Genomic DNA, 21,385 nt, shown 5'->3' with positions numbered 1-21,385 from the left:
TAGATGGGCGTGTAGTAAAGTAAATTATGGTAAGGCCACAGCAAGTAAATTTTACGGATGACATCCTCTACTGACTACAAATCTAATGCAAGAGTGTGAAAAAAAACATGGAAGTTGTTTTTTTTTCAAAATAGAGATCAAAACGATGAAGTGACAAGTGTAATTCCTGCAATATTCAGGATGAACAGCAAGCGACACTAGAATGGCAATCTAAATTATCACTACCAACTACATGTACACTCAAGGCTTCCACACTAGTTTGAGTACTGTGACTTCTACAACCACGTATGCTCAAGGCTAGCACACCAGTGACTTAACTTCTACAACTACCAACTAGTTTTACTTCTACAAATATTACACTAGAGTCATGGCTAGCTGTTAATTTACTTGCTGTGGCCTAGTGAGAGATGATTGTCCTTTACTACCTCAGGAGACAAAACAAGAAAAACAGTGACAAGGCTACAAAATCCAACTACAACTCACAGCTGTATGATAACTCAGGGTATTGCCAGGGAGGTTTTCATGTCGTATCAAGAAAAATAGTGACAAGGCTACAAAATCCTATTACAACTTACAGCTCTATGATTACTGTATTCTCCAAGCAGAGCTCTAGGGTGGGGGGCTAATCAGTAATAGTAGTGGCAGCCATAAGAAATCGTGGCCACTACTAGCCCATTCTGTCACAGAAGAGAAAAAGGATCAGAGGAGAACTAAACTCAGAATAGAATAGACAAAATACTGAATAACAGATTTGACTTGAATAAAATAGATTGCAACAAATTAAAGGATTATCAGCCAATAAGTCGGGAATTTTTCATAAAACTGTACTTTTTCAAAAGAAATCTTATAGTTACGTTTTTTTCCCTAACACAAAAATAGAGCTTTACCATATAAGCATCTCTATCCTTAATTGGAAGACTAGTTGGTGTCTGCACCAAAAAAGGTACAGAAAAATCTATGACAATGACAATGTCAAGCAAATGTCTCTTTCCATTGGTGATTTTATTTCTGAATGAAAAAAGTAGACAGATTGCGAGCCTACACACCCACACAGGTGTACAATACAACTTTGATTTAATAACATCGTAAGAATGTTGCTTAGTCAGAACACTTGATAAGAAGTGTGTCAAATGTTTTCCCTGACACTATCTGTCATCGAAACCTAAATAATATAGGATCGCTCTGTTACCCACAATTTACAAATATATTCTAATCCTTTGTTCTATCTTCCATTAACAATTGCTAATTCGTTAATAGCTTTCCAATCCTTCACATTAGATAAGATTAACGTTAGAACATCAACCATTAATTCTTTATGCCTGTGCTATGCGATAGTCCTTGCAACTAATATCTACTATTTCTCGTAACCGAACTCCAACTACAGAAACCGGAGAAACAATAGACTCAGGTGAAGGTAAATACATGCCAGCACACCTGACCTGTCAGCCGTTACCAGGTAACAATAGCTCACCTGGTCTGTGCCAACAGAAGGTACCGGGTAGATCAGTTACTACAACTCGTTACTATAGCTCGTTGGCTTACGCAACTGACGCCGCTCTAATCCATACAAATCCATTATAGCTCCAACAAATAAATTCTATATCCCACGCTTACTTGTAATTTCAACTGACAGAAATACACAGTATCCCACAGTGATTTTAAAAAAAGTGAGAAATTTGTTATTTCTTGAATTCTTCTGCCATTTAACCTGATTAACTGATGTCAACTATGGAAACCGATTTCATGGGACTGTGACACTATTTGATAGTGGAATTGATAATTTGTTAGTAATTTTTCTCTCCTTACACGATAAACTGGTGACACGCCCCCCTCCCCCCAGGGTTGTCTGTCGTTCAAAGGTCATCGTTCCCACAATCCCATCAACCGGCATGACCTTGCTACAACGTGGAGCTTCAAAACCTTCACAATCTTTAAAAAAAAGCGAAACTATCTTTACAGGAAATTAGGAAATAAGGATGAGAAAAAGAAGGTTGCTGTAATGTTTCGTAAGTTACGAAACAGATCCCGTGACAGGCTTTGTAGCGCTCCATCGATCAGTTTATGCAACCCTACTTCGAGATTGCATTTGTAGGTCACCCCTCCTCACTTGCGAATGGGGCCGTGCGATCGTGGACAGTTGTAACGTTTTCCTCTCGAAAAATTATTAATTCTATACGTGATCGAAACAAAGTTGGATTAAGACTCTTGTTTAATGTAATGAGCGATTTTGGAATGGCCGTAAAAGTGTTTTATAACATTTGCGAGAGAGTGCGTGACAAGAGGAGGCATCGGCGCAACTCGCCGGCCATGCCGCCCCTACACTTCGCTCGCTCGCTCGCTTCGCAACCGGGAAAAACGCGGCTTACCTGCGGTTTCTACCGAGCTGGCTAGCTTGGCAACTTTCTGGGTCCCTCCTACATCTCCCACCTCCTCCTGGATGAGAGTAGGGGAGTCGGGCTTGTCGTTTTGGACCGCGGAGTCGCCGCCGGTCATGTCTGGCTTCTCCATGTAGGTAGCACCAACTGTACTGAAGTGAACTCAAATGGCCCACGTGTAAATTACCTCCACCTACTACGTCATCACTTCCGCCCTTATATGGAGTGTGAGTAGTCCAACCGGAGCTTTTTAAACGGCCTTCAAATGGGGGATGGGCCTTCACGAAATATCTTTGTTCAATTATTGCAATACCAAATCTGTGTGATTTTTGTTCAAATGTACCGCGGGATTATCATATAACAGGAATTAACGTTACCCGATGAACAAGAGGACAGTGAAGCGTCAAACAAAACAAAAACAAGAGTTCCACGACCTCATATCTCCATGAACAATTCTATTCATGCAAATGACTTACACATTTGCATAATATATGCTTGGTTATAAACACTTTTATCTAACCTACACATGTTGCAATATTGACTCCTATAATTTTCCAATTAGATTCATAGTGGTGTTTTTGCATTAATTATGCAAATTAGGAATTCATTTGTATAATTGGTATCTGTTGATGCTCCACTTTCCATAAACTACATATGTTACATGTATTTGAGTCTGATAATGGAAAACACTGCAAATATGGATTTCCCTCATTAGCTATGCAAATTAAGTCACAATTAGCATAATTTGCACTGCATTATGTATATCTCTGTCTAAGCTACCTGCATACTATGTATCATATTGACAGTCCTATAATTTTCCAATTAGATGAGATATGGTATTTTGCATTAATTATGCAAATAAGGAATTTATTTGCATAATTGGTATCTGTTGATGATCCACTTTCCATAAACTACATACGTTACATGTATTTGAGTCTGATAATGGAAAACACTGCAAATATAGATTTTCCTCATTAGCTATGGAAATTAAGTCCTAATTAACATAATTTGAACTTCATTGTGTACATCTCTGTCTAAGCTACTTGTATACTAAATATCATGGAAATCCATCGTTCCTTTGTTCAGTTATTCGCCTTAGAAGATTTTCACGATAACGCCCCTGCAGTTCCAGAGCAAGCTGCTAGGGGGCCCAAACCCACACCACGTCTTCATTACACCACAAGCTATCTGCCGCCAAAAAATCAAGACCACAGCACGTCCAGGTCAAAAGATACAAAAATTGAAGTTCTGCTGCAGTACCAAGGTCACATACCAGGGGGCCCAAAATCGACCTGTAACTTCGGCTTCACAACACCTGCCCACATACCAAATATCATTGTAATCCATCAAGAGGTTCTTGAGTTATGCTGACTACAGTAGTGCGGAAACACAAACAGACAGACAAACACACACACAGACACACCCAAAACAATATCTCCATTTTTCATGGAGATAACAAGTGGAAAATCTGCAAGCAAATGAGTATTTTTTTTTCCGTTTGCACACTTTCAGCAATCTCAAAGCAGATCTTAGCCTGGATGCCAGACCCCCAATCTCTAGAATATCTATCGTTCCCCGCACGATAGTAGCCTGGATGCCAGACCCACACGATAGATATTTTAGAGATTGGGGGTCTGGCATCCAGGCTAACAGTAGATCGGATAGAGAGTGGGGGTCTGGAATCCAGGCAGCCGTCGTCTTCAGAAGTATCTCATGTTCTAAATCTGCTGAATTAACCGTTATTGGCCGGTCTGACTTTAGCGTTATCGGCCAGCCTACCAGGAACACCCCCCCCCCCCCATGCAGACCCTCTAACAGTAGACGATAGAGATTGGGGGTCTGGCATCCAGGCTAGGCGAGATCTCTGCGGTGGCTGGACAGTATCATCAATGGGTCGAGTGATACTGATCTCCAATCAGATCTACCCATAGGCGGTAGGCCACCGAGTTTTTGTTGAAATCGGTATTACCGTGCCATATATACAAACTCGATCCGCTAAGTAACAAACGAACGGAAAGATTTCGGTGAATCGTAGACTAACGCACTGACTGTGTACTCGGCCTTCTCCTGAAAGATTACTTACTCTAACACACACTGTGTACTCGATCCACTGAAATGATTCCTGAGAATCGGTCCACTGAAAGATTCCCCAGAATCACACATTAACGTGTACTCGGGCCACTGAAATGATTTCCGAGAATCGTACACTAACGTGTACCCGGTCCACTGAAAGATTCCCGAGAATGTTACAACCACAACGCCCGATCCGCCGTCTATTCTAAAGAACCATACGAACGGATGCCGAAGTCACCCGAAAATTGCCGAGAGCCGGATGCTTTGATCAGTGTTAAGAACAATAATATTTTTATGAAGTTAGTGATGTGTTAGCCCCCGGGCCCTGGCGGTTTTGTCGGTTCGAACAGCGGGTTCGCGAACGCGTTCGCGCAAACTGCGAAACCTGTTCTACTCCCGTCGGCCTTTGCGCAAACTTTCCCTCTGACAAGAACGACGCAGCGGACCAAGTTCCAAGTGCGTGTTGAGTGCACAAAGCAACAGTGATTTCAACAAAAAACTCGATGGCCTATCGCCCATGATCTACCGGGGCAAGACAGTATAAAAGGGCCCAAACATTGTCCAACTGGCCCCTATGAATATTGTTTGGCCCATGAATATATCTAGTCTGTATAACGCAAACTCCAGCTGTCGGGGGTTTCTCTCCCCTCCCCGCGAGATGGTTACAGGGCCACGAGCGGTCACAAGAGGCTTGATTGAATTCAGGCTAGAATATATCGTACTGCAGTCCTGCCACCGTAGAAATCTCACTTTTTTGATAGGTCACAAGGTGACGTTTCGTTTTTTCCTCTGATCTCCATCCTCCTTCAAACCTCCTTGGACAGACCATTTTGTCAGCGAATTATCGGGCAAAGGAGGAACAGTCCTTTCACAGAATCGTCAGTGCCACTCCATGAATGATGGAAAGGATCAACATAACGTTAGCACCTATTTTCACCGGCGCTTCCCTTACAAAACTAATACTATAGGAATGTCCTTGGCCAAAATCTAGGTTATGTTCACGGTGTAAAAAGCGTATAGTAACGCTCTATGGGAAAAGCGGCCTCTTTCAGAACGTAACGTAAATGCAGGTTGCAGTGAATTGATGATTAAATCGGTCTGCTCATTCAAGCATGTAGGTCACCAAATGGTAGTCGATTTCAAACCTGACTTTGTCAAAGATGTGAAATGTCAGGGTGAATTATGTCAAGACGTACAAAAATGCACTAAAATGAAATCTAGTAAAGTTCAACATTAACTACGAGCTTCACATTCCGAAGTTCTGAGGACTAATTCAGTAATTGCCGAACAAATCCCACATTTTACAATGATGTTTTATTTGTTTTCCGATTTCTACCGTTTTCTGATGGTTCCCGTCTGCAATAACATTGACCACCGCATGTTGAAAATGGGAGCCACAGGGAAACGCAGTTATCAGAAGACAGAACGTCATCAAGTGAAAGCGGTAAAATGGAAACGCCTGCAGTTACATGTTAGGCCCAAGGACATTATACATATTATGACCTTGTTAGGCCTAAAGCTACGTCTGTTTTGCAAGCGTGCACGCGCACTTGTCCCAACACTTAAGAACATACATGAGGGTCTGCATGGGGGTCCCGACTATTCAGAAGAACCCCTTACGCATAACGCTAAAATCAAGGAAGACGAATACGCAACATTTGATTGTCTCGCTACAAATTACGTGACTAAGATGGCTTTCCCTACGAAATACAGGGAATAAAATAGGCTGCCCACGCCTTACGGAAAAGTTCATGCAGCAGGCCCTCAGACATGTACGTATGGGCTGGACTTGGATCGAGTAGAGCGCTCTCTGTCGATGCTTGATGTTATTGCAGCGACCTGCTGGCGCATTTATTTCAATTCTGGAACTGCCGTCATTTTCGTTACACAGTTTCGAACAGAACAGCTTAAAAAAATAATATAATTGGCCAAAATGTCTTTAACTTGTGACTGACTTTTCTGGCCATGTCTTTGAGCAAAAAATGGGAAGAAAAAAGTACAGAAAATAAAACTAGGACAATTGAAAAAGTATTACTAGTAGATCTATATGAATTATGAAATACCAACATATTGTTAAAAAAGGTAGAAGTTCCTAAACACAGATACTAAAGTAATGCTAACTATTTAAAACAAAAATACACACATTTTTGAAAACAGAGTTCTTTAATTTTTCCAGTTCTGACATGAACAGTTATGAAAGCATGATCAGTTTCAGCCTCCATCCATTGTTATGATACTAATATTAATATTCACAATCACATCCACACAAATAGAAAAATAGTTAAGAAGGACAGGAAAGAATCATTATCAACAGAATGACAAAACAGGTATTATACACATAAAGGTGGCAGGTATGGTCTATGTCAGTTCCTTTTTAATCCACCCTGACAATAAAGATGTAAACGAAGACCATGGAACAGTGAACAAAGAGTTATTCATTGCACAGGATAATTTCCATGCTTATTTTTAAATATGTCTCTTCATATATGGACTATCATATCCATTTCATTCTCTAATGTCTAAACGTGAACATATCTTCATAATTAGCATGGGGCCATGGATAAAAACAAGGGAATTGGGTATAACTTAAATATGATAGAAAATAGAATTTGACAGTTTTGTACAGGATAAGGCAAGAGATATATACTCTTTCATATTGTCTTGCATTTTCTTTCTAAAAATGCCTCTAAGTCATGATATTTTCTAATTACAGTAATATAAGTGTATTTTATACATATATATGTAAATAATATATACACATCCCACATGCACATCTATATATAAGTTGTGATACACCTTCTGAACAAAATTCACCACACCACTGTTAGAATGTTACATGTGCTTGACAACTCTGGAAAATACTCATTATGCTTATTGACAGAAATTCTTTAAATAGTTGACCACTTCCAAGTCTGTACCCAATAACAACACCTCTTCTGTAGTAGACACACATAGCAGTTACCTTTTGGTTTTGACTGGGTGAGCCTGGCATTGGATACTCTACCCCCCTCCCACCACAAATTTGTCAAATTTTTGCAGAAACAGGGAACCACAGAGACAAGGTCCCCTTCATTCTGCGACGACAAGATAACTATGTTTCCTTTAACATAGCTAGGCTAGCTACGTTACCCCAGCATGACCACATGTATCAGGCACTTACAAACCAATTGTTCAGGCCTCCTGACACAGATACAAGTGTACATGTACATGGCATGTTAGACATCTGTAATGTTTGTACGCTTTGTACTATTTTTCTATCATTGCCAGAAGTTATCTAAGTAGAAAACTGTTGTCAAACCCATTCCTACAAAAAAAAGTCCAGTTTGATGAGATAGTTTGTAGCATTCTGAGTATACAGAAATATGAGGATACAAAGCTATTCCAACTGTGCATTGTAAAGGAATGAAATGTATTCATCTACGAAGATAAGATATGATGATCTACGCAGGGGCATTAACTATTTCCTTTGCCAAACTGCCAGTTGCATTTCAACATCTCAACTGAATGTAACCTAAAATAAGACTACAGACTACTGTAACTAAATGTCTGCATTGTCTACATGTTGATATTAGAGGAGCCAATGTTTATTCTAAATTTGAACAACCACAAACAGGCATAGAAGTGCCAAGGACATCTAATGTTAAAGGCATTCATTTAAAAAAAAAATCTTTTCTTATTCCTTTTGAGAATTTGTGTAACATTTCCTGCGTTAAATTGCTGGAAGAGCTGTAAGGTTTTGACATGCTATTTTTCCAATTGGTAAAACAGTTTATATTGCTATATGCTTTCTCCGAAAGATGTTTTGGTTGCTGTTTAAAGAAAACTGTAAAGACAACAAGAGCCATGGCCAGTCAAATAATCCTTTAGAAACAGAAACTATGCTGAAGGCTAGCTTGAATTTAAAGGCATCTTTTCCTGTAACACCTTGGTCTTGGAAGAGGGTAGTCTTACATGTATAGCAGCCATAAAAATAATGCACACATTGTGCTTCAATTACAATCCAAAGTATCCAAAATAATGAGAACCGTTACTTCAACTGTGAAGTCTGGGTATACCCTGTGCTTGGGTTTCAAGGACTGTAACCACTGCATGGCACTATTTGTAACAGATTACCTTACAAATAACGGCTGTGCTACAAAATACCCAGTACATGTAATTAGACTACAGTGCACTCACACAGGGTTTTGCTTTTTTTAACAGAATGTAGTGAAACATCTAGTTTCCAAAGTTATTCCATGTGAGGAAAAAAGTTATAGCCAGGAGATGAGAGGAATAGGCAAGACTTGGGACAAAGAAACACTCACAGAATTTTTTTCTTGCAAATACAGATTAAGAAGATCACTGTGGATTTTTAGTTTTAACACCTGTTTGGAAGGATGTTGAGTTTATGTACATGTATACTCATTAGTTTTATAACTTTGACATGCTTTTATAAAATTTGACATTCTCATGATACCATATCAACATACTGGCTTTGGGAGCTACCATCAACATACTCAAACTTTCTAACCATTCACAAATACAGTTGCACCACACTATTGCTTCAGAAGACCATAAAAATGCCTACAAAAGGACCTTCATCATAGATTTTTAGTGGTGGTTACAGGATGTGTCGGTGTGCCAAACGATGCCACTGTCAGAACAGGCGCGGGAACTGTGATGGCCGCCATTGTCTGTCCAGCGACAGCCTGACCCGGAGGTTTTGCCATTGCTGGGTGCACGGCTGGGTGCATGGCAGGGTGTACATTGGACGAGACTGGGACAGGCGAGAAACGGGTCGTCATGGTAACAGGGGAGATGTGCGAGGTGAGCGAGGTTCCCGGAAGGGCCATTCGTGTGATGGTGGCCGGCAGAAGCGATGTGGACATGGGCAAGCGCTGGGTGGTGATACTTAAGGGAATGGCTGCCGCTGCGGTGCCGCCCAGCTGGGTTGGAATGATGGTGGGTGGAATGAACGAGTGTAACGACCCGTGCGGAACCGCGTGGGGTCGCAGCGAGGTCAGGGTCATTGTTGGAGAGATGTACGGAGTGATAGTGATGGGGGTGGTGTAGGTTACAGTGGGGGTGTTGTACAGGGAGGCCAGGGTGATGGGGGTCATGCGAGTTAGGTTGGCAATGCTGGGCTGGGTGGGGGGGAGACCACCTATACCAGAGTGAGATGTGCCCAGATGTGGGATTGCACCGCCAGGATGTAAGCTGTGTTCAGTCCTGCCGTCGGCATGCGCGGCTACCACGTGGAACTGGCTCGGGTGGAAGGCCTGCACGGCAGCGTGGTTCATACTTGGTCTGCTGAGGTGCTCGGGCTTGGTCAGTTCACTGGGTAGCGATGCCTGAATTGCGATACTGGCCATACTTGGACCGGGTCTCCTTGGCGGTTCTTCCTCTTGCGGTTTCTTTTCTGATGACTCCTCTGGCGTGGCCTGTATTCCCACAGCCGCGGTCTTCTTGGCAGCCTTATATGGCAGAGATATCGCCTTATTGACTGGATGATTGGCATCAAGGTCTTTTACCATGGTTTGCATCCTGACTTCCGGCGCTGGAGCCAGTGCTACTCGGACCTCTACTGGAACTGTTGGCTGCGGTAATGTTTGAAATGCCATAGTACTTTCCTTGTTCATGAACACATGTTGGAGGGCACCGCCACCAGGTCTCAAGATAGACTGTGGGGCAGCTGACTTATCTGCACTGCTAGCAGCACTAGATGCAGTGATGGGCTTCTCTTTTCCTATGACGTTCGGCACCATCTGTGTCGGTGGCTTCAGTTCGGTTACTACTGAGAAGGATACTCTTTTCGTGGCGGTTGCTGCTGTTGCAGCCTCAGTCCCATCCTTGATAATTGTGTAGGGGACAGTTGTAGCCTTTACATGATTATACAACGGGCTAGGGTCCTTCATGGCAACAGAGGGAATTGTCGTTTTACTGATCACCGTATAGGGTGCTGTCCCTCTTACTAGTGAGTATGATGCTGTTGTTTCCTTCACAACAGTATAAGGTGCCGTAGTCTTGCCTACAACGGTGTGTGATGGCAACACTTCTTTGAAAATTGTGTACGACACGTTGGCCTTTTTCGGAGGAAGTATCGGCAAGCCAGCAGCGGTCTGTTTTGACGCGGTGGACGGTGCGTTCTCTGCCGCAGAAGTAGAGCTCGCGGTGACATGGTCCTTTTTCAGCACCCGGTACGGACTGGATTCTTTGATGATGGTGTAAGGCTGTAGGGCTGGTTTCTTAATGATGGTGTACGAGGGCGTGTCCTTTGCAGGGAGGAGTGAAGTACACACGTCCATCTGAACCGATGCGGCTGCCGCACCTGCTGACGAGGTGAGGGCTGTCGGGTGCCACAACTTCTCCTCATCTTCATTGATCTTCATGTTGTCTTCACCCTCTGGAGTGGCGGAGAGAGGAACAGCAATTTGTTAGACACTAACTCAGTCAATCTCATTCATGGGGACTCACAGTCTTTGGGAGACCTTGTGGCTTAATCCCCACAGAAAAACAGCACCAAAGTATTATATTTTGATATACTTGAAAAAAGGCCTATGAATTTCTCATGATATCATGATAACAGATAACTTAAATATGACACGACAAATTTGGCAAGCGATATCAATATAAAAAAATGACAGTCCCCCATTCAACTGGACAGGGATTGCACATTTGACCTCCCTGCAACCTAAAGTGGATTTGTGTAACCCTTGATTTCATATCAAATATCATGCAAAATGTACAAGTATAACTTAAAAGAACACTGCAATACTGTCTGCAGTATCACTACAAAGCACACAAAGTATAAAAAGGTTTGTTTCTTATCTATGAAACTCATTGAGCACTTAAAAATTTAGGTCACAGCGCAGTCCACCCAAGTGGAATAAGGATGTAAAGGCTAGCTAGAGTTCCCAAAAGTAAGACATTCTGTTGTGTGTTGTTTTTACCTGATGCAGTAGAAGTCGATGCTTGGTCGTCGTCCTGCGTCCATGGCGGCGGTTTCTCCTGGTTGTCCAGCTCTTCCCGTAACTCCATCTTCAGTTGTGCTATCCGCTGCTGTGTGGCGATCTTCTCTCGTGCTAAACGTTCCATTTCGTGCTCGTACTCTTTCTCTTTTCTTTTCAAGGCCTAGAAGACAAAGCCAACACAAAGAGTTACTTACTCACACTCACTAGCATCTCTGCACCTTGTTTCTCCCTGTTGTGAAAGGGATAGACGTGCTTGCACTTTGGTAGCCTGGAAACCATACCCTCGGAGGCTCCCCAATATCTCAACGGCACTGGGAGTGACCCCCGCCCGCCCAGACAGCTTAGCCCGCTCGGGGTGTTGGTTTACGGCCTTGGATTAAACTAGCTTGCCACTAGGCGGCGGCGAAAGTAGGGTGGCAGCAGAATTAGGGTGGCAGCGGAAATAGGGTGGCAGCCGAAGTAGAAAGGCTATCAGAAACGGTTCAATAAAGCAGACGGGGCCCTGTAAAACACCCCTAAGCCGACCCCTAGAGACTGGGACCAGGCTAGCACTCTGTATGTTGAGGTTAAGACAGCTGCTTCTGTCTTGTGGGTAAACAAACACAATGTCTTGAGTCACGTTGTGACCTTCATTCAATTGAGTTTATCTTCATCATCTACTTTTCACAACTGATGGCAAATCTTTCTTATCTTCTAAGTTTCATGACAACATTTTTTCCACCATAAATCACCAGTAAACTTTTAACTTAACACTACATGTTGCCTTTCCTCTGAATGGAGCACATGTCAATAAGCTTTACCACAATGGGAGAAATACCCTGAGCACAGCATATCATAGATTAGTGATAAGTGGCAGGTGGGGGGAACACTTCTAACCTGTAGTAGTTTCCATCAAATTTCTCTGGCAGCCTGCTCTTTCCAAGAATAACGCTGAGCATAACTCCTGTGTCATAGAGCCATTCAGTTACATCTTTGACGCCAATCAAATACAAGTCAATTAAAGAGCACTCTACAGGTAAGACTTTTATTGGCACTTCAGACATCAACCTACAAATGGTTCAGCCCCGACTGTCTGTACATGTTACTTACTGGTTTGTAAAAGGTTTATAGAGACCCATGTTAAAGCTCCAGGCTATTTCTGGCAAAGCCTTAAGCTTTTCCTATGAAGTATGATATAACAGGGACGTTATGTAACTAACAGACAATAGGGCAAACATTGTGCTCCTTCAGTCTGGAAACAAGTTTTGATTCTTCATGTTCAGTGGTGTCTGAGCACACATTCTATATCAATCATCACTACCTGTGCACATATTACACACGTATCATCACCAAGTGGGTAACACTGAATAACCTTGACCTGTGACGTTCACCTTTAAAGCCATCTATTCTGAGAAATCTACTTACGCAAGATACACCCCAGTACACGCACAGTTCAGATAAGCAGGAGTTTAAGAAATGGATGCTTAGACCCTGTAACCCAAGGGTTTTTCTAGAAAAATTTAACAAGAGGGAGCACACACAGGCAAGGGAGCGAATTCTATGTATTTATGGAAGAATCGATTGCTGAGTGAAGGCTGTATGCTGGGGATTAAGCTAAAATCTGAATTGGACAAGGGGGCCCTGGGATGAAACAAGAGGGCGCGGCTCCCCTCTTTCCCAATTTAGATGAACCCCTGCTGTAACCATGATGTACAACGATAGTGTTAAGGTCACAAAGCTCTTTATCTTCATATTCAATGAACCTAGCCTTATTTGTTTGCCTCACATAACCTGTAAACGGTCTTTAGGAGTAAGACTCCAGTTTTGTACAGTAAGTACAAAGCTGCATAAGACCAGACTGTAAGGTTTCATCCACTCACACCAGGATTGATAAGTGTGGTGGGATTTTAAACAAAGGTGTGCGTGGCTCTCCTCAAACACGGGGCCTCCGGCTTTACGTCTTATCCTAGAGGATGTCCCTAGCCAAAGCCAGGTACTTATTTTCACCTGAGTTAAGCAAGGAAATACATGTACATGCAGGTCTAAAAAGCCCTTTCCAAGGGCTTAACAAAGAGGCCTGCTAGGGAACCGAACCCAGAACCTTAAGAGTCAGCCACCCTAACCACAAGACCATCTTGCCACTACGCCTGAAGGTGATGTACAATTGCTTGAAAGAAAGGCAAAGAGAATTGTTCTTTTAGTTTAACACAATACTTGTGAAGAAAACTTGGTCCTTTTTCTGGTGTCATCAAATGGCTTCAACCTCTCCACATCACAACACAACACAACCAATTTTGTCTATCAAAATATTGAAATGTGACAAAATCACCTCTGAACCAGACCCAACCTGGAAGCGCCCTAGATGGCGTCCCAGAAGAAGGTGGGCGGACCAATTCTTTAACATACTAAAAGGACTAGGGGCCACCAGCCTGGAAGTCCCATGTCCAAAACTGAACATCCTGGAGAGATATGTCTACAGCTGCCGTGCATTACCAGATGATGCCCACAGACGTCTGATTAATTTATGTTGAAATGGTGACATAAATCGTTAGGAAAAATAATTGCAGGCAGATCTGAAAAATTTCCATGAGGACTCAATTAGATACGGTCCTCCCTGTACAGTGTGAAACACTGGCACTGGGGTTGTCCGAGACAAATGCTCTGAAAGCCCTCATCCCAGTTAGAAAATGCTAATAAGCCAGGCTAGCCTCCTCACAGCACCTGAGCATGAGCCTACTTGACAGCATACGTGGGTGTTAGGACTGTAGGGAGCGAGTGGGTGAGTAAAATGAAAGCATCATGCAAACATGAAAGGAAAAGGGTAGTCATTATCTTCCTTCTGCAAAACCAATTCATTAATACCAAATAGTCATAATTTCACCTGTTACGTAAAACACACTGAGGCCACAGCAAGTAAATTTGATGGATGACATCACCATGCTCATTAATCTTTGCCTGATTTTGAAAAAGGGTTATCCTGGTAACAAACCAATACATCTCCTGTTATACATCCTTTGTGGCAGTAACTAGGGTAATTTTGGTCCCACATTAGCAGTCCTGGGGTACTCTCCAAGCAGACATTCGACTACGACTGGTTTTCAACGTGTTTTTAGGCCTTTTTTCAGGCTTTCTATTTTGTCCCATTTTCTTTATGCTGGCCAGTGGGACAAGATAGAAAGGCAGACAAAAACGCCTAAAACCCCGTAAAAAGAACAGCCGGAGCCAAACCTCTGCTTGGAGAATAGCCCTGACTCCTGAGGCACTTCACACTCTGACACAACTGGCGCCATGCCAGCTTCTGTGTGAGGGGCAAGCTGATTGGTCCCTCTCAACAGGGGTCACTGATCAGGATCTTTATGTAACATGTCAATCACTTGCTGGGGGAGGGGCCATTTGAGAGCAATGGTGACAAATGCATAGTTTGATACCTGTATGTGTATACATATGCCAACGAACATGCTCAGAAGATAAACAGCCATCTTTGCTGGGCTTTTTCAAAGGATATCAGAAAATACTAAGTGACGGAAATTATTAGATTGGGATACAAAGCCTTTGGTCTGTAGTATGAGCTTTAGTCATCGAACCCCTGCACCCCCTGCACTTTAAAAATTAAAGGACCCAAACTGTTTATCGAAACACATGGTATGCATGGCCCAATTCTTGTGGACATTTTAGGCTCATATGCCATCCCTCCCTTCCTTCTCTGGCTACATTAACAAATGATTCTTCTTAAAGAAACAAGACATTCTACCATATACCAACACACAAATAATCAAATTTCAGTTTATTTCTCCAGAGTGCACATGAAATCTTTCGGGAGCGTAAACTGGCAGATTGACCTGGATATGCCCGTGCTGATTTCCTGTTTAACATTTGCGCAGTGCCGCCTCAGCGCAGCTGGCCTCATGTAAGAAGCATGAGCTACATGTGCTGCCAGCTCACGTGGCCGTCACCCTGCTACCTCATTATGCAAGGAGAGCAGTGATAGGGCCTGGAGAGGTCGTACGTGCTGTCTGATTGGTCTGAATACACAGATCAAGCCAAATGAGGATTGCAGGGATAGCTACGACAAGACAACATGCATCAAGCAGTGATCTTGAAAATGCTGCTTCGGGGAAAACGTAGGAGATATCCAAAAAAAGACTCTAGGATTGAAAGGCATTATCATTCACAGACCTTTCCTTCACCACTGATGTAAAATTTAGGCAATTCTGTATTTACAAGAATTTGTTTGTCAAGACTGCATATCGACACACATTACTATAGAATGTTAAGTAAACATATGTGACGTTTGAACATGGATGACTTATGAATTTTGTATGCAGCTGAAAACATTGCGGGCAGACATATAGTACGTGCAGTATCATGCAATGGAGGTCATACCAATTCCAGTAGAATGTAGGAGATGATGCAACATATGTTTAAAACGTATATCTTATGACTGTGTTTTCAAAAGAACTGAAGGTATTGCTCAGTAAAGACATCCACTGATCTGTCTTGTTTTCTGTAGAACTGACATTTAGCGCCCACTCTACACAATTACCAGAAAGCATTTAGATAGAAATAGGCCATACAATCACATTATCAGGAATTTACAAACAGGATGCATAACGACCTTGAAGATTCTGGTAAGGGAGTTTTGTCAAAGGTCACAGAATAGGGTCATCTTTACATTGCAATAACATATACAAGTTGGTCAACAAAAGCTATTGAAATCATCTAATCTTAGCGATGTGAAAATGGCTAACATAAACTTCTGTGTATTTCTACTTGCCATTGTTAACTGAAGTAGAATTTTGTGCCTATTAAGGTGAAAAATTTACAGCTGGCAACCCTTGTCGAAATAACCCTCATGGTTTGCGACACTGTTCAGTCTGCCAACCTTTCTTTCATGTAGGTCACTTTAATGTATCTCTTGCACTATAACATGAATGAATGAATGACAGGTTTATTCAGCAAATATCAAAAAGAAGTCAATTTTGACTCGACTAACTGAAAAGCAGGAAGCCATGTCTACTTGGAGGACTGAATGGTACCTTTGCTTTGAGGAACTATAATAACTGTTGTCTGTTATCTACTATATCTTGATGCATTTACTGGACAGTAAGCATACCAATCTACTGCAGAACACAGTAACCAGAGAAAAGGCACGTCTACCCCCCACCATTGCAACACATCACACAAGAGAAATACATTACCTGTTCCGTTATAATCTGTTTTCAACCGACTGCCCTTTCTCAAAAACCCGAGCAGTGTGCCCACTTATCTGACATTTAGAAGTAAGCCTTAGCTACATGGTGAGGAAAGCCTACCTGTCTCTAACCTTTTGAGTGGGAGTAGAACGTGGATTCCTACCTGCTTGCATAACTATATAATATTTCATGTTTTGTACACATGAATTGCAAATGGATTTTTGTGAAGGTGAAAGCTTTATCCCCGCACTTGGTAGGCACTTACTCCCTGACCAGTTCTCAAGAAATGGAAATAAAACAGAAAAAATCTGCAAGTGTTTAGATGCGAGAGGAAATGTTATTTCATGTTTTGTACACATAAATTGCAAATGGATTTTGTGAAGGTGAAAGCTTTATCCCCACACTTGGTGGGCACTTACTCCCTGACCAGTTCTCAGGGAACAGGTTTTCTGCGTGTGAAAAAATAAATTTCTTTAAAATGTGTCAGGAAATGTGCAGTAAAATTTTCTTAGACAGGAAAATGTGATCCCATGATGCAATTTTTCATCGAACACCTGAATTTATGGTTGAAAACTTTTGATTTTTTAGTCCCTTGGGAATAGGTCCCTTGGGAATAGTTAAACTTTTGGGGGCTTGAAACCTTAACATTTCAAAATCACTTAAATCTTTAAGAAATACATAGTCAACTTACTTATATAAGGTTTTGTATTGTAAAATGTAACTACTTGAAGCTTTTCTCCATTCTATTAGCCTAATTTCATCTTTTCTCATGCAGATTCTTTCACGCGCAAATTTCAAACTTTTTTGAGCATGAAAACTTAACATTTGAAAATCACTTAAAAATCACTTGAAGATTGAAAGAACAACATTTTGAACTGTAGAATGCAACAATAAGATACTTAATTCCATTGTGGGTCATCTTATTTCAAGTTTTAAGCTTAAAACCTCCAAAAAGGTTTTAAATCCCTTGGGAGTCAGCTTAGATATTCCCAAGGGACCTAAAATTCAAACCCAAACTTCAGGAAACAGATGCAGAATTATATCATAGGGTAACATTTTTCTGACTAAGAATTTTGTAGTGCACATTTTCTGACACATTTCTTGAACTTTATTTTTCCACGCGCAAATTTTTCACGCGCAAATTTTTCACCCGCAAATTTCTCACCCGCAAATTTCTCACGCGCACAAAACCCCAACCCAGTTCTCAAGACATGGAAATAAAACAGAAAAAATCTGGAAGTGTTTAGATGTGAGATATGAAATGTTTCCCTCAAAAGGCTGATGTGGCAACTGATTTTCACTACTGCCAGCCACAAAATACTGCCGTTTCAAAGTACTTGCTAGCAAAATGCTCTAATACAGTATCATTGATGTTGTATAACAATGACCAAAGATATGACCTGGTAAGTTATACAAAAAAATTTAAGGGAAAATACAGCAAGATCCATTCATCCAGCTGGACTGTTGGGAAGACTGAATGAATGTTGCATGGGCTTCAACATAAAATGGAACAGTGAAAGAGCCACAGATGGAAAAAATACACTAAGACCCACGGTGCTCAAGATATGGCGAGGGGGAAAAGAAGCAGATGACATACTGCTCTGAATCAAACCCTGATGCAGAGCCTGAAACCCTTTGCTGTGTTACCAACATGTGATTCATTAAAGTGAGCCTGACGTTAAAATTGCAATATTATGATTGCTATTTTTATCCTAAATTGCAGGTTGCACTTGAGTATTTCAAACCCTGCCTTAATGCAGACGAAAATCATTTTATCAACACCAACGCAGTTTATTTCTGTTCTTTTTATCTTATGAGAATGAAAATGGGCAATTATTAGCCCCCATTGCAGACTCCTATTTTCCTGTTTTCTTCTAAGTTACCGTTTTCTTTTTACATTTAAAAAAACTGCCAGAAGCAGTCTGCAACGGTGGCTAAGCAGTTATGCAAATTGTCAGAAGACCCACACAAAAGGACCACGCATTACCATATGGAATATCCATTTCCAACCAATGAATCCCCACTTGTTGCTGTGGCCATGTCATAACACACACTTAACATGATCATTTTAAACATGGTGTCCAAATTGAAGATGGGGGTTTCAGGCAGGTCAAGAAATGGAGGATTGTAGGGGACTCTCCCACAGAAGATTTGGCATGGAATCTATAAGTGGATCCCGATACTTTCCTAAACATAAAATCCCGTACAAGCTACAATACAATGATAGATTGAAGTAGTTACTACCACCATGTCTCTGTTGTCACTGAGTATCTGACTCAAGCTAACTGTACATTACAGGAATAAGTTCACTCGCTCAGAAGAAAGTAGTAGCAAATGGCAACACTGTACAGTACAGAACAAAAATTTCACCCCATCCTTTAAAAAAAGTCTGAGCTTGGTGACATGAAATTGATGAAAATGTGTTTTCATACGCTTAAAATTACAGATTTGACAACAAATCTGAACAACATGAGCTCCCTAGCAATCTAGTGGGACAGAGAAAATCTTTAAGCTGAAGTCTTGGGACAGAAGAAGGGTCCTGGAGACATGAAAAATAGCTTCTTTGCCTATAAGAAATCTACTGTAGATTACCAGGCTCTGTCCATCCTAGCTGTCACATCAAAATTCCCCTCACATCTACGGAGTCATTTAATATTAATAAGGACTTCCGTTATGACATTGCTGGCAAAAGCTCATGATGCAGCAGGAACAAAGCTAGCATTGATGTATTCCATTTAGAATTGTATAGAAAGACATTATATTGATAAGTCATTATTTCACTCACAAAACAAATTCAACCCATTTCCTACATATCAAATCATTCTAAAGGCGATGCAGTTTGCATTCTACAACCTCGGAAGGCCGGATACATTTTTCGTCACCAGGTAAAACTAAAGAATTATAATGGTTTTACATAATTCACCTGGATGTAGCGAAGGGCACTTCTTAGAATGCACAAGTTGGATGTCTTCTTGTCCTCCATGTTGGGAATGTGGCGTTTCAAAACCTCAAAACATTCCTTCAGGTGGGCCCGTCTGGAAAAGGACAAAAATATCTTTAAAAAAAATCATGGCTGGCCTGAGATAAATCAATGAATGTAGGTAAAAGAGATTTTAGACAATTAAAATCAACATATGCATTAGGTACCAACAGTCTAGAGACAATCAAAAAGTTTTTTTTTTTTTTCAAATTAAAATGCAATTATTGATAACAGTTACCAACCTATTTTTTTCTAATTTGTTGTGTACTTCTCTGGTCCCATATCTGAAACGCAAATGAAGTGTCAATGTCACAATCATAATACAAAGCAGCATCGTGTTTCCCCAAAATATTACACCGCATGTTGCCACATTCTTCGACCACGTGGCATTTACGCGCCAAATATATGCATTTGTTGTTGTTGTTCCGACCCCACCAAACATTGCAATGAACAATCCTAGTGACGCATGTGATCGTGCGTTACGTTTCTTTCCGAGATGGATTGCTCCGATATGTGCCGGTAGGTACAGAATTGTTTGTATAATTGTTGACACTCGTATGGTCAGGCCGCGTGGCTGGGGTCGGAAGGGTAAACAAGTATCACGTGAGGGACCGGCTCGGGCTCCAGCCGGGCGTACAGGGGGGCGAACCCGCCCCTACTTACCCGCCACTCCGCCGCTTGCCGTCCTTCTCCTCCTCGGACTGTTGCGACGACGACGGTGACAGCGATTGCTTGAGTTCTCTTTCCTCAGCCTTCTGCGATTCGCTCGCATCGCTGGTTACCTCCTCGCTGTCCCCGTTGATTCCGCATGGCTCCGGTTTCTCTGGCTTCTCCTCGGCTCCTGCGAAAATGTGCCATGACACGACACGTCAAATCTCTGGCCATTAGTTGATCTGTACCACGGACACACTCCATCCCATACGTGATAAAATGTTTACTCCTACCAAACCACACTTCCCACACGAATACCACAGAAAAAAATCACAAGGGGCAAAACAGGAGACCACAGGAAGATGCGATCACCGTGCCAAAAATATTCCACCGTGAAAATCAGCCCCATTTTTGGATAGACAGACAGGGTGAAGCGCGTCCACCATAGCATGTGCTATTTACCACGTGCTCCGGTCTGCGCCCGCAGCTCCAACCACTCCGCCGCCTGCAGCAACGTCTCCAAACTCATGACCGTTCTGTCCCAAAGAACACCGGAGGAGCATCCAGAAGGACCCGATCTTCCTTCCGCCTCCGCCAAGCACCTCGGCACGAGCCTCTTTTGGGTAGAATTTGCGGCAGAAGCGGAGGAATCCAGGAAGGCTCGCCCGAAAAAACACCAAAACACAGGCTCGCCGCTGAGCGTGCTGGAAATCGATGCTCTTCATGGAGCTAGTTGATTGATGCCTCATTAGGCTGTGGACCAATCAGAGGCCTCCATATGGGTGGAGCAAAGCACATGGTCGATGGTATTTAGCTGTTCCATCTAGAAAAACTCCTCCTTTTTAGCATATCATTTCGAGCGTATATCAAAAGCTTTGAAACCAAATGGTTACCTCTGGCATACCAACATCTTTTCTATTATTCTTAGAAGTTTTCTTGATAATACTTTAATAATAACTGGCATCTAAAATCCGTTTTTTGTATTATATATGAATGGTATTTATTGAGTCAATCTGGAGGATGGTAACCAGATGGAGCAGCCTGCCCGGGGCAGCCATGTCAACACTTGTCACATGGGTCTATAACCATATGATACTTTGCATATGTATGTCGTCTCCATATGACGTATTTTCACGCCTTCGCGAAATGATGCCCTTACTCTCGAAACCAGTATTTTTCATTATA

At 42.0% G+C, this 21,385-nt stretch overlaps 2 protein-coding genes across 2 annotated transcripts in view; both read right to left on the bottom strand.

Annotated features, from left to right (window-relative positions):
• Nucleotides 1-2,543, bottom strand: part of LOC136447508 (clustered mitochondria protein homolog) — a 31,238-nt gene extending 28,695 nt beyond the window's left edge. The window contains exon 1 of the mRNA XM_066446517.1: nucleotides 2,367-2,543. Coding sequence (XP_066302614.1) covers nucleotides 2,367-2,508 — 142 coding nt within the window. The 5' untranslated portion in view covers nucleotides 2,509-2,543. The remainder of the gene's footprint in view (nucleotides 1-2,366) is intronic.
• A 4,049-nt stretch (nucleotides 2,544-6,592) lies between these two features.
• On the bottom strand, nucleotides 6,593-20,972 carry LOC136447473 (uncharacterized). Its single transcript, XM_066446415.1, has 6 exons — nucleotides 20,663-20,972; nucleotides 20,213-20,390; nucleotides 19,792-19,833; nucleotides 19,493-19,604; nucleotides 11,378-11,558; nucleotides 6,593-10,830 (listed from the first exon to the last, which is right to left on the bottom strand). Exons 1-6 carry the CDS (start codon nucleotides 20,727-20,729, stop codon nucleotides 9,029-9,031), a joined length of 2,382 nt encoding a protein of 793 aa, XP_066302512.1. The 5' UTR covers nucleotides 20,730-20,972; the 3' UTR covers nucleotides 6,593-9,028.
• Nucleotides 20,973-21,385: the final 413 nt, after the last annotated feature.

Source organism: Branchiostoma lanceolatum, chromosome 1, assembly GCF_035083965.1.
Source record: "Branchiostoma lanceolatum isolate klBraLanc5 chromosome 1, klBraLanc5.hap2, whole genome shotgun sequence".
In the NCBI taxonomy this organism is placed as follows: Eukaryota; Metazoa; Chordata; class Leptocardii; order Amphioxiformes; family Branchiostomatidae; genus Branchiostoma; species Branchiostoma lanceolatum.
This window is presented reverse-complemented; position numbering and strand designations above follow the sequence as displayed.